Source organism: Drosophila bipectinata, chromosome 3L (assembly GCF_030179905.1).
Source record: "Drosophila bipectinata strain 14024-0381.07 chromosome 3L, DbipHiC1v2, whole genome shotgun sequence".
Classification (NCBI taxonomy): Eukaryota; Metazoa; Arthropoda; class Insecta; order Diptera; family Drosophilidae; genus Drosophila; species Drosophila bipectinata.
The window spans coordinates 10,823,579-10,836,720 of record NC_091738.1 but is presented as its reverse complement, the minus strand read 5'-3'; the positions used below and the strand labels follow the sequence as shown (position 1 = coordinate 10,836,720).

The 13,142-nt window shown below is 37.2% G+C and overlaps 4 protein-coding genes across 5 annotated transcripts; all 4 read left to right on the top strand.

The window, feature by feature from the left end:
- Positions 1-191: 191 nt before the first annotated feature.
- On the top strand, positions 192-1,519 carry LOC138926335 (neuropeptide-like 2). 2 transcript variants are annotated; one of them, XM_070280051.1, is made up of 4 exons: positions 192-478; positions 597-867; positions 928-1,059; positions 1,382-1,519. In XM_070280051.1, the coding sequence occupies exons 2-4, from the start codon at positions 823-825 to the stop codon at positions 1,478-1,480; spliced, it is 276 nt and encodes a 91-aa protein (XP_070136152.1). In that variant the 5' UTR covers positions 192-478; positions 597-822; the 3' UTR covers positions 1,481-1,519. The 2 variants fall into 2 exon arrangements, with proteins under 2 accessions (XP_070136152.1, XP_070136151.1); XM_070280050.1 differs by having other exon boundaries at positions 192-867.
- Positions 1,520-2,262: 743 nt separating this feature from the next.
- On the top strand, positions 2,263-3,608 carry LOC138925503 (neuropeptide-like 2). The gene is made up of 4 exons (XM_017236859.3): positions 2,263-2,409; positions 2,730-2,978; positions 3,039-3,167; positions 3,468-3,608. Exons 2-4 carry the CDS (start codon positions 2,934-2,936, stop codon positions 3,570-3,572), a joined length of 279 nt encoding a protein of 92 aa, XP_017092348.3. The 5' UTR covers positions 2,263-2,409; positions 2,730-2,933; the 3' UTR covers positions 3,573-3,608.
- A 1,429-nt stretch (positions 3,609-5,037) lies between these two features.
- Positions 5,038-5,780, top strand: LOC108122303 (neuropeptide-like 2). Its single transcript, XM_017236852.3, has 3 exons — positions 5,038-5,194; positions 5,255-5,383; positions 5,626-5,780. Exons 1-3 carry the CDS (start codon positions 5,150-5,152, stop codon positions 5,725-5,727), a joined length of 276 nt encoding a protein of 91 aa, XP_017092341.2. The 5' UTR covers positions 5,038-5,149; the 3' UTR covers positions 5,728-5,780.
- Positions 5,781-11,152: 5,372 nt separating this feature from the next.
- Positions 11,153-12,046, top strand: mat (materazzi). The gene has a single exon (XM_017236858.3). The coding sequence runs from the start codon at positions 11,192-11,194 to the stop codon at positions 11,906-11,908; it is 717 nt and encodes a 238-aa protein (XP_017092347.2). The 5' UTR covers positions 11,153-11,191; the 3' UTR covers positions 11,909-12,046.
- The last annotated feature ends 1,096 nt before the right edge of the window (positions 12,047-13,142 follow it).

Below are 13,142 nucleotides of genomic sequence, written 5' to 3'. Positions count from 1 at the left end.
AAGGGAAAATAGACCGGAAACATCCATCCGCTAAAAATATAAGTATTGTCAAACTATTCCACTGTATTTTGATTTGCGTTTTGTGTTAGTGTATAGTGTATAATTCATTTGATATGGCTATGCACTTAAAACACTGCTTTAATTTATTATTAGCAGTTCATTTTAGCTTTCTATGATTTAAAGGGCCCTGGGCCTGATGACGGGCTTAAGGCAGACAAAAAAAAACACAATACAAATATATTAATTTCAAAAAATATCCGACCATATATCATATCCACAAGACTTATCGGCGATTCTATTTAATGAGACTGAGGTTTTGTGTTTGGTTTTAAAAGATCCTTCTGTTTATGTTTTTATTGGTTGAAAACAAGCTCTTACCTAGCTTCTTCGGACTGGATAATAAGGATAGGAATATATTTTTTTGAAGTCATGAAAAGCATGAATCATAACTCCTGATTCCAAACCTTTCACTCGGCCAGTGAGTATGCCTTTGACCTTTGGGAGTTCTTCCTCCACCGGGTCAAAATATTTGGCTGCCCCAGATGGCCCCGAAAGTGGCCCCTTTTCTGAATTTTGGAAAAATTTATTCCTCGCAGCGATTTTGTCGACGTAGGCTACGTGCTCAGTGCTTAGGCTTAAAACTCAAGAAAAAAATCTTCGGCGTATGGTGTGGTTCCTTTCCATCTAAAGTCTAGATTAAATTTTTCAAGGCTATTGGCGACGAGTTGCGACTTAAAACGAGGTGACATTTCTGGACTCTAAATCAGTTTTCGAGTCAACGTTCTCTAGTTCAGACCTCAGAAAAAAAGCTAAAATCTTAAAATGGCCAAGATTGCTGTGATCTTTCTTCCCTTTGCTCTGTTTGCCGTAAGTTAATTCAAAAGACTTTTCCAAGGATGGGACTTGACCAAGGCATTTCACTTTCAGATCACCATGGGTGCCAGCGTACCCCAAGAAGAGTCATCTGATCCATCTAAGCTATTTGTTAAAGCTGAAAATGAAGGACTAGAATATTTCAATAAGTTGGTCTTGCCAAAAATGGTTGACGAGGACATAACAGTAAGTTTTTGAAAAATTAAATATTACTTCAATTTAATGGATTTTATTAGGCCTCTTTTATGGATTTAAATTTTAAAATTATAAATACTTTAATGAATGCGATTCAAATTAATTGATTTTTATATCCAAAAGACAAAAAATACCATTTCCAGAAAAAGGCTTAATTGTCATATCGTTTGTATCCTTTGATCGAATTTTTTTTTAATCATGAAAACCATAGTAAGAAAGGACAATAAATTATATTTTTATCGCTCTCTTAGGTCTTCTAAGACATTATTATACATTTTTAATAACATTTTGTTTTGTTTTACAATTTTTGCAGAAATTCCAGGATGCAGCAAGTAAAATTCGAAAGACCTTTGAGGAAGCTGTTCAGAATATTCATAAGGAAGTTGAAAAAAGTTTAAAGCGAGCTCCATAAACCATCAATCGCTAAAAAAGTCACATAATTTATGTAAAATGTAATGTGATAAAAACCGTATTGAAAGATTCAATGTATTAAAAATGTTGTTATTTATATCATTGGATCATTGCACATTATACAAATTTATTCATTTTTTACCTAATCAAAGGTAGGAAAATATTAAGAGATATAGAGACTTTGGTTAAAGCTTTCTATGAATAGTCTATCCATCCATGTCAACGAAATTTAAGACTTCATTACAGGATCTCATATATGGGAAAGAAATGGAACAATTAGAGAGTTCGATAATATAGTGTATTAATGGGAGAAAAGTTTGAGATGAGATCATTTCCAAAAACATGTTTGAATTTTTTAAGACGTCTCTGAGTTTTTTTTTTTAATAAATAGCCAAAACGCGTCTTATCAGGGCTAAACGTCTTACCGCGTCTTAAGTAAATGTCACAGTGGAAGCGGGAAGCTAGCCAATATTGTTGATAGGGGAAAATAGACCGGAAGCATCCGTCCGCTATAAGTCCAAGTTTTGTCAAACTATTCCACTGTATTTTGATTGGCGTTTTTTTGTTTCATATTGGATAGTGTATAATTCATTTGATATGGCTATGCACTTAAAACACTGCTTTAATTTATTATTAGCAGTTCATTTTAGCTTTCTATGATTTAAAAGGCCCTGGGCCTGATGACGGGCTTAATAATTTCAAAAAATATCCAACCATATATCATATCCACAAGACTTATCGGCGATTCTATTTAATGAGGCTGAGGTTTTGTGTTTGTTTTTAAAAGATCCTTCTGTTTATGTTTTTCTTGGTAGAAAACAAGCTCTCACCTAGCTTCTTCGGACTGGATAATAAGGATAGGAATATATTTTTTTGAAGTCAAGAAAAGCATAAATCATATCTCCTGATTCCGAACCTTTCACTCGGCCAGTGAGTGTCCCTTTGACTTGGGCTTAAAACTCAAGCACAAAATCGCCAAATTAATTAAAGAGCGTTTGCAGTTTTGGGCTTATCAAAAAACGGATAATACATAGTTTACCTACTGGTGAAAATGTATTTTTAGCTTATAATGTAATACACAATATAATATATAATACAATATATATTATAATATATTTACAAATCAAATATTTTATTAATTAGTTATTGGAATGATTAGAACTATATTATTATTTGATTTTTGCACTGAGTCGGGCACCCTCTCGAGACTATCTTTGTGCAAACATAAACCTATCTTTCTTTTTTTTCAGTGGACTTTGGAATGAAACAAAATTTCGGCATATGGTGCGTGTGGTTTCTTTCCATCTAGAGTCTAGATTAAATTTTTCAAGGCTATTGGCGACGAGTGGCGACGCAAAACGAGGTGACATTAGGAATAGTTTTCTGGACTCTAAATCAGTTTCCGAGTCAACGTTCTCTAGTTCAGACCGCAGAAAAAAAACTAAAATCTTAAAATGGCCAAGATTGCTGTGATCTTCCTTCTCTTCGCTCTGTTTGCCGTAAGTTAATTCAAAGGACTTTTTTAAGGTGGGGACCTGACCAAGTCATTTCACTTTCAGATCACCATGGGTGCCAGCGTGCCCCAAGAAGAGCCCAATGCATCTAAGGTTATTGTTGATGCTGTCAATCAAGGAGTAGAGAATATCAATAAGTTCGTCAAGGATAACATAAATGAGGAGAACCTAAAAGTAAGTTTTTGAAAAATTAAATATTTCTTCAATTTAATTGATTTTTTTAGGCCTCATTCGTAGATTTGAATTTATAAATACTTTAATGCATTTGATTCAAATTAATTGATTTATAAATCCAAAAGCCAAAAAAAATATCATTGTCATAATAAGGCCCAATCGTTATATCGTTTGTATCATTTGATCACATTTCTTTGAAGTCATGAAAATCATAGAACGAAGGGAACAATAAATTATATTATTATCGCCTTCCTAGATCTTCATTTTTAATAACATTTTGATTGGTTTTACAATTTGCAGAAACTCCAGGAGGGAGCAGAGAAAATTGGAAAGACACTTTCGGAAGCTTTTGAGAATGCTCAGAAGGAAGCTGCAAAAACTTTCAACCAAAACAAAAGTTTGTAAAAAATCACACAATTTATGTAAAAAATAATGTAATAAAAACCGTATTGAAAGATTCAATGTATTGAAAATGTTGTTATTTATATCATTGGATGCACATTAAAAAAATTTATTCATTTTTTACCTAATCTTAGGTAGGAAAATATTAAGACATATAGAGACTTTGGTTAAAGCTTTCTATGAAAGTCTATCCATCCATCTCAACGAAATTTAGTCTTCATTACAGGATCTCATGTATGGGAAAGAAATGGAACTATTATAGAGCTCGATAAAATACATAGTGTATTAATGGGAGAAAAGTTTGAGATAAGATAATTTCCAAAAACATGTTTGAATTTTTTAAGACGTCTCTGAGTTTATTTTTTAAATAAATAGCCAAAAACGCGTCTTATCAGGGCTTAACGTCTTACCGCGTCTTAAGTAAATGTCACAGTGGAAGCGGGAAGCTAGCCAATATTGTTGATAGGGGAAAATAGACCGGAAGCATCCGTCCGCTATAAGTCTAAGTTTTGTCAAACTATTCCACTGTATTTTGATTTGCTTTTTTTTGTTTCATATTGGATAGTGTATAATTCATTTGATATGGCTATGCACTTAAAACACTGCTTTAATTTATTATTAGCAGCTCATTTTTCATTGATCATGATTTAAAGGGCCCTGGGCCTGATGACGGGCTTAAGGCAGACAAAAAATACACAATACAAATATTTTAATTTTGAAAAATATCCAACCATATATAATATCTACAAGACTTATCGGCGATTCTATTTAATGAGACTGAGGTTTTGTGTTTGGTGTTAAAAGATCCTTCTGTTTATCTTTTTTTTTGGTAGAAAACAAGCTCTCACCTAGCTTCTTCGGACTGGATAAGAAGAATAGGAATATATTTTTGAATATTCTTGAAGTCAAGAAAAGCATGCATCATGATTCCGAATCTCGGCCAGTGAGTGTCCCTTTGACTTTTGCGAGTTCTTCCTCCACCGTGTCAGGATATTTGGGTGCCCCAGATGGCCCCCAAAGTGGCCCTTTTCCCTAAGTTTTCAGGGAAAACCTAAGGCTACGTGCTCAGTGCTTAGGCTTAAAACTTAAGCAGAAAATCGCCAAATTAATTAAAGAGCGTTTGCAGTTTTGGGCTTATCAAAAAACGGATAATACATAGTTTGCCTACTGGTGAAAATGTATTTTTAGCTTATAGTGCAATACACAATATAATATATAATATAATATATATTATAATATATTTACAAATCAAATATTTTATTAATAAGTTATTGGAGTGATTTGAACTATATTATTATTTGATTTTTTGCACTGAGTCGAGCTCCCACCCGAGACTATCTTTGTGCAAACACAAACCTATCTTTCTTTTCTTTCAGTGGACTTTGGAATGAAACAAAATTTCGGCGTATGGTGCGTGTGGTTTCTTTCCATCTAGAGTCTAGATTAAATTTTTCAAGGCTATTGGCGACTAGTCGCGACGCAAAACGAGGTGACATTATGAATAGTTTTCTGGATTCTAAATCAGTTTTCGAGTCAACGTTCTCTAGTTCAGACCTCTAAAAAAAAACTAAAATCTTAAAATGGCCAAGATTGCTGTGATCTTCCTTCTCTTCGCTCTGTTTGCCGTAAGTTAATTTAAAGGACTTTTCCAAGGATGGGACGTGATCAAGGCATTTAACTTTCAGATCGCCATGGGTGTGCGCCAGTCCCGCGAAGATCCCAAAGAAACTAACCAAATTACTGATGGATTCCAAAAATTTGTTGATGATGTAAATAAGTTCGTCAAGGAAAATATCAATGCGGAGAAGTTTGCTGTAAGTTTTCAAAGATCAAAAATTTAATAAATTAATTATATTTGTAAAGTTTTTTTGTCGATTTAAAATTTAAAAACTCATTACGTAAATTTTTAAGTTTACTTTTGACATCAATATATAGATGGTAAAAATTACCATTATAATTGATTATTTTTTTATAAATAATTATTAAATTATCTTTATTTATATTTAGCTTTCTGATGATTCTTAATCAAATTTAAAATTCTTTTTAATTTTTACAGGAGTTCCAGAAGCAAGTGGAGGAGACCAATAAAAAAGTGCTTGATGCTGTGAAGAAGGCTTCTGATACTGTGAACCAAAATATCCAGAAAGCCCAGGCTTAAAAAATTCACAAAAGATCAAATGTAATAAAAAACGTATTCAAAGATTCATTTTATTTAAAATGTTTTCTTTTTCACCAATTTAAATTGGGTAATATTTTCTATACATTGTTAATTTTTGACCTAATTAGAGGTAGAAAAATTCCCAAAGGCCTCTTTTTAATGACATTGGGTTAAGAGTCCTAGATTGCCAGATCCAGCTAGATAGGAGCTTAATATTTATTTTTTATTCGCGACAATATATGAATATGCATTATACGATCTCATATATAGGAAACTTTTTTAGAGTTTGGTAAAATTGTGTATAAATCAGAGTAAAGTTTGAGATGAATTTGTAAAATTTGAATGGCAAAGCTTATTTTATTTTTTTAAATAAATACACAAAAACGCGGCTTATCAGGGCTTAAATTAGGCCAATGTCACAATGTTTGGGGGTACCGAGACCAACCTTGGCGATAAGCCAAAATAGAGCGGAAGTACATGTGAGCTATGCTTACTCATAGTGGATTTTCGTCTAGACTCTAGAGTATTACACTATAATCTATAATTTAGTCTTCTGGTAGTGTATAGTATTTTTTATTTGGCACGTGCACTTGATGTGTTATTTTTCATAAATACATATATAAAATATTTTCGTCACCTCGTCAGAGGTTTTTTATATGATATATTTTAACTAGAGAAGTTTTTTTTTATCAATACAATGCGGAATTACCTCTTAACTTTGGGCATCGTCTAAAGTCAAACTCACAGAAAAAATACAAGTCCATAGATGCTTTTTATACTTGTTTGCCTTTAAAAATAAATCTATTGGGGGATCAAGTTAAAGTTTCTCGTTGATACCTGAAAAATACAGCTATGGCTATGGCCCCATTGGATTGGACCTGGCTTTAAAGTTTAAACGATCGAATAAGTTACACAAATCTTTTTACTTTAAGCCTGGGACGTGTTTAGGGTGCAACCCCATTATGCCTTTGTGTTTATTATTTATTTAATTTTCTAAGCAATATACTTACTTATTAATCATCGATTCTCAGAGTTGTACATGCTGCTCCAGTTCCCTGATCAGCTTTTACCCGGCCAGTGAGAGTATGGCTTTGACCTCTGGGAGTTCTAACCCCCAAAAGATGGCCCCTTTCAAAAGTTACCCTCTCACCTGAGTTTTGGAAAGATGCATGCCCAGATGCGATATTGGTCCCAGGTCGTGTCCGATAACCATGGCTGACTTAATGTAATTGCTTCACCTTGATGTAGTATGAATAAATCAGGAACCAGACGATGAAGATTTATTCCAGCAATATACCAGACAATTGTTTGTCTTCCGCTGGCCTGGAAGGCGGAATTGTTTTGGCCATTTGTCAAAGCTTCTCTAGGATGGAAGGTCGAGCCCTTCGCTTTAAAGCACAATTTATTTATCACAACGACCTTATTTCTGAGGGATTAGCGGAGAAGTGTAGAGAAAAATGCAGGGAATTGGGAATCGAGAACCGGAAAATCGAGTGAAACGTGCCAAACACGTGAAAAATACCTGGGGATCATTGCATTGTTATTTATGAGCAACGAAATGAAAGCGGCCTGGGGGAGGGAAGCGGTCTGACGGCACGCGAGTTACAAACTTCCAGTTCTAAATACTGGATAAGGATAAACTCGTTTTTGGCAAAGCCGACGGCGGCAGCTGGTACTCCGATATGCCTGTGCAGTTATCTCCATATATGTGTGTACAACCGGGGTTGGCCCTTTCGAAACCCATTTTTTGGAACGTGCCCAACCCAGTTTGTGTGCCTGAATTTGAGACCCCAGTTGCGCCTGCGCTGTTTGCTTTGTATTCCCTAAAATAGGTCCATTTGCATAGGTTTCTTATTCATTTGTTGGGGGAGCTTTCATCCCGCTGTCCTTTTTCCATATTTCCATACTCTATATGCTAATGCAATACCACCACGTGTCCTGGCCAACGGACTGCAAACAGGCTCCCGACAGATTTCTGGGTTGTAACCAAAATGCTATCAGTGATTACGATATAAAGGTTCTGTTGGCAGCAGCTGCTGACTTTTCCGGCTAAACAGGAAATCATGGGGTTGGAGAAAGTCAAAGAACCTCTATAGAATGAATTTGCATTTGATTTTTCCTTTTATTTGTTTGATTGCCTAACTGTCACACCAAATTATTGAGTAGGACTTGCCCCGGTAACCGACTCTGGCACGCCTAGTTTAGAGTTCTTTTTTAGGGGAAGGAATTTAAGGAGAGCTATTTTTTATATAAATACTTAGAGCTAAACCAAATGTTAAGATTAATCCATATCCATTTTAGGAACATATATTCTCCTAATTTTTCAGTGAAAAAGAGTACTATCTTTCAAGAAAATTCTTTGAATTCCCTATCGTCCAATAACCCCTTGAAAACGAGAATAATAAACCTGGGTTACGGCTGACTTTACCAAGAAAACGTCTGGGCCGCAGACACATCTTTTTCTTCATAAAACAAGAAATGACTCTGTTACCTTCATTAACCCTTTGAGGTGAACCCATTACCATTCTAAATGGTCCCTCAACACCTATGTCCTGCCCTCTAATTAGTTGAATTCCTCAGCTTCTTCGACTTCACTCAATTATGCCACGCCCTCAAAAACACACACACACACAGAGAGGGAATGGAATCTGAGAAACCGAGACCGAGACAGAGAAAAGGAGACAATAAGGGGACTTCCCTCGGCGACAGAATGTCTGAGGCCAAACAGTTTACACATTTCAACGATGTCTTATAATCAATTTAATGGCTTCCCCTGAGAAGAAAAAAAAAGGACGAAGGGTATAGCCGGGGGGAAGCCAAGACAGAACGAGAAAAGGTATATACAAAGGACGAAGGAAGTGTGGAAGAGGTCCCGGCAAGGCAAGGGGCGTTTCAATTTGTAGCCTAAAGTGAAACCTACAATTGGCACTTACCAGCCCAAAGGAATTGCCCCTTTTATGGCTCGTTCTGGTTTGGTTCCTCGCCACTCCCTTTCCCATTTATCCTTCGTCTTTGGTCCTGAGCCTCCTTTCCTCACATCTCAATTAAGTGACGAATGAATGAATGAGTGACTGAATGTATAAAAAGGACCCTAAAAGAACAAGAACCGAAGACGGCGCCTCCGATAAGAACGCTGATCCTCGTCCTTGCCTGGAAAAAAGGCAAGTTCTCAGTTCTTTTCATTACATAAATGCCGGCACAGGGGTGAAATGGCCAAGGAAGAGCGCCTGGGGAAGGCCGAAGGACAATAATAATTTCAGTGGTGACTCAACAATGTCTTGAACGTGTTGCTTTGCTTCTTCCGGCAAAGGAATGCTTCTTATAAGAAAGTAAAAAAATGAAACCCAACTGCAACCCCTAAAAAAAACTGACTTCTCGCCCTTTTGTTTGACGCGTGCCACACCAGTGGGAAGGGGTGCTGTGCCTTAGAGGGCTAAGAAATTACCCCAAGACATACCTGTAGCTATAAAACTATAAGGACTCCGGTTCAGGTTCCTTTCGGTTTCCGAGTTTTGGCCTCTGACTCATTGGCATGTCACTGGGCGGAAGTGCCTGTTTCTTGTTTGTCAAGGATACAAAAATATTGAAAATTATAGGAAAGAATAAACTGAGAATAAATGTAAAATACTCATACCCAGGCGTAGTATTTTCTCCTGCAGGACACGTGCAAAGGACTCGCATGCAAAAGAGGAAGTGGCAGCCAAGCGTTAAATTGAAGCATGCCAAATCAATTAAAAACGAAATATTTTCTGTCCAAAGCCGTTTGTTTTTATTCCCTATGTTGCATGGCAACATTCCGTCGGGTTTTTTACACTGCCAGCATCAGGATTTGGGTTTTTTGTTCATTGCAGGCTTGCAGCTGCCGCCAATCTATGGATATGGAAGATATAAATAAAATCTGGCAAAAAGTTTAGCTTGCTAGGCATCGAAAAATACCTTTACACATGATTTATCCAAGCACTGCAAGGGGGTATGTTTTATTCTATTTTATTTTTGCCGATTTTGGGTGGGTATTGCAGCTGCCTTTAGCTGCAGAGTACGTATTTGAACAACCCAATCCAACTCCCCTCACCAATTCCGATAAAACCATACATGCGATCGCCCCTGGCCACTGGAAATGCTTATGCTCTCGTCCTGCAACTAAAAATTCAACCCCCTGACAAAAATCAACATTTGTTGTTCACCGTTCACCCTCTCGGCCCAGAATTTTGGGGTGGCTTCTCGCCCCCGAGGACAATCACTTTTCGAAACCCGAAATCCTTCAGTACACAGACTCTTGCTGGGTTTTTGATAATTTTCAAATCGAAAATTATATGGAAAATCTGTCAGCTTCGTGTTCAATTGGAATTTTCTCTCCTTTGTTTCTCTGGGACTGGGGCGTGTCCTGGCCAGTACTAATTAGCCTCGCATCTGCGTGTAAACCCTGGCATTCCAACGCAACTCTCCTTTCGAGTGGAACTAATGTCGTCTGGTGCTGGACAGGAAATGCGATCGAGTGAAGGTAACTAACTAAGTAATTAACCCACACATCTGTCCAACTATGTACTTAGCTATGATGTCTGTTTATTACTATAATTAAAAAAACTGTGCACTTGACCAGAAGGTCCTTTTAGAACTTTGGATTTGGGAGATATTTAATACAGATTTTCAGTTTCAGGAATATTGTTTAGACTTTTTTGTTTTCCAGTCAGTTCTTTTTGTAATTCGTTTAGCTTTTATTTAATATTTTTATTTTTATTATGATTTATATTAAGTTTTTCTCCAAGAAAAATATCTTTAATACACGACTATCCAGATCAGACTGAAGCAATAATATTGTTGTAAGTACTTTTTCAATGAATTTTTCGGAGATTTTCTTATTTAAATAATTGTTTTCATTTCTTATCTCAACTGTCACAACTTTTTACTTTTTTGGAAGTCGGATGTTGTCCATAAAAAGTTGCTTCAAATTTGCATTTCCAGGTAAACACAACACGATTTATTGACTGTGAAGTCATTTACTTACTTTTGTTTTTGGTTATCTCTGGTATAAGTAAGCAAAACAATGTTGTTTAGAAAACCAAATAATTATCTTGTTTTAGAGAATGTAGGGAAGCAATAGTTATTGTCTGTATAGGTAAATTTTTGGCCACTAATGAAAGCAATCTCTATTTTATCTCTCGGACTTGTAAACCATTTTTAATAACCCATTCACTGATTTCCTATTCACCAGACGTGACACCATAAACGAATCTTTCTCAAGAACGAAGAACAAACTATGACTAAGGGTCGTAAATAGACTCCCTTAATCTTGGAAGAGAGTCTTCTTTACAAGCCAAATGTTTACTGGGCTGTCAGATAAGAGTGTTCACTGTGCTGGCTAATTCAAAAACAGATGGCCAGATAACGATTACCTTCGCTGGCCTATAAAAGTGGCAAGTGTGTCGGTTTAAACAACTAGTTGTGAAATCATTCCAAGATCAGGATGCGGTTCATTGGTTGTGCTTGTCTGGTCCTCAGCTGCCTGGTAGCCTATTCCTCGCCAGCTCTCTTGGCTCCAATTCGACCAGTTGGCCAAAATGTCAGTACCGCTCCGGCCAGCAACTTTGCTTTGGAGTTGAAGGGTGTCATCCGCCAGATACCCATTGGCGAAATTGAAAAACTAGTCCAGGCCTATCTCCTCAACGATCCCGAATTCCAGGCCGTGATCAGGGCCGTCAATTCGCTACCTGCCTATAGATTCTTCCGGCAATTGGCCAACCAACCGGAAGTGCGACAGCTTCAGCAATGGCTCTCCCAGCAGCTGATTTTGTCCGGGGGCTCCCTGAAGATCTTCGACTACCTGGAACTGGAGATCAAGGTGTTCAATAAGTATCCATTCTGGTCGCAGCTGGTAAACGGTGTCCAAGGATTTGAAACTGAATTCGCGCAAGTGTATCCTGTGGAATTGATTCGATCTCTGCTGGAACCGAGTGCCACTCAGACTAGTCCGCTTCTCTCGGAACTCTGGCGTCGTTTGGTGTCCTTGCGACCAGTTTACGAAAGGGTGATAGCCTCTGCCCAAGGAAAGGCCATTACCAATGAGCTCCAACGCCTGGGAGTGAATATAAATGGTGTGGATGCCATCATTAGGTATCAGTTTGGTTGGACCAATGCTACTTGGAGTACTCCCAGTAACAATTATGATTATTATTATTATTAAAAACGATATATATTGTTTAGGTTGATTATTATCTACCTAAACAACAAAGAATGGAATACATATAAACAAATACTATTATAGAACCTGTTTAGAGAAAAACCTAGACAACTCCCCTGAAATATATATCTCTATAAATCATTCCTGTAATGTATTTCCATAGCGCAATTATTCTGTCACAACCCACCATTTATCAATCAAGAATTACATGCATTTCCACTTGAATGGCAGACAAAAGCTCTTTAGAGATTCGAGACCTGAGAAATACCAGTGAATCGGAGTCCCACGTAGGCTTTAAGATGGCTCTTGGAAATCGCACCACCCCCCTTGGGCAATAACAATAAATATCAGCGTACTGGATGCTCAAAGGTCGAGCTCAAATAGGAACACCCTCGCGATGGGCGATTCGATGGGATGGCTGGGAGAGGAACGCGTATCCATGGCAATGCCATGATTAAGTAACAGATGAGCCATGTGTCCTGCAATGTGTCCTGGGCCTCTGTTTCGACTAGACCTGTCCCTGTGTTTTGTATGTCCTGTGCCATCCTGCGCCTGTTTCGTTGCCGGGTCGCACATGCGATTTAATTGAAACAAACCAAACAGGAAGCGGCAACGGCAACGGCAACGGGCGTAGGCAGAGCAAGGACTAAAGGGAAAGGGGATTTACTGCCAATGCTGCTGAATGGGGTGCTTTTGTAATGAAGTTTCCATTTTGCAGTTACTCATTAAAAGTGGGACTGGCATTTGGCTTGGCAATAGGACTGGGATTGGGTCTGGTTTTAGGTTTGGGAGAGTGCAGCGGAAACTAGTTAATGTGAGGCTATTGTCAAAAGCAGAAGCGCAAGTCGTGCAATTTTCACACAGCAGCTAAAAGGACACTGAGCGAAAAATATTCAGTTTTAATAAACTTAAACATTTTGTCATAAAAATAATTAAAAAAAATGCTGAAAAGAGGCAGGCATTTTATCCTAAAATAAAAGAGTCAGCAAAGAATTAGGAATATATCTTTAATCTTAAAACATTTAAGGAAATCTTATATTTTGAAAAATGAATTCAAGATTTCTAAATCCTTGGAAGAATTACATAAATAATTGCCAATGTTTTTTTTCTGTGCAGCAGCAGCTTGAAAGGGGAATCCTGTGCAGGATCTTGGCAGGCTTAGGGTATAAAAACGCAAAAGGGATATTTTTTGTTGTACTTACACCGCCATCTCCTCGCTTTTTCGTCCTTTTGCGGT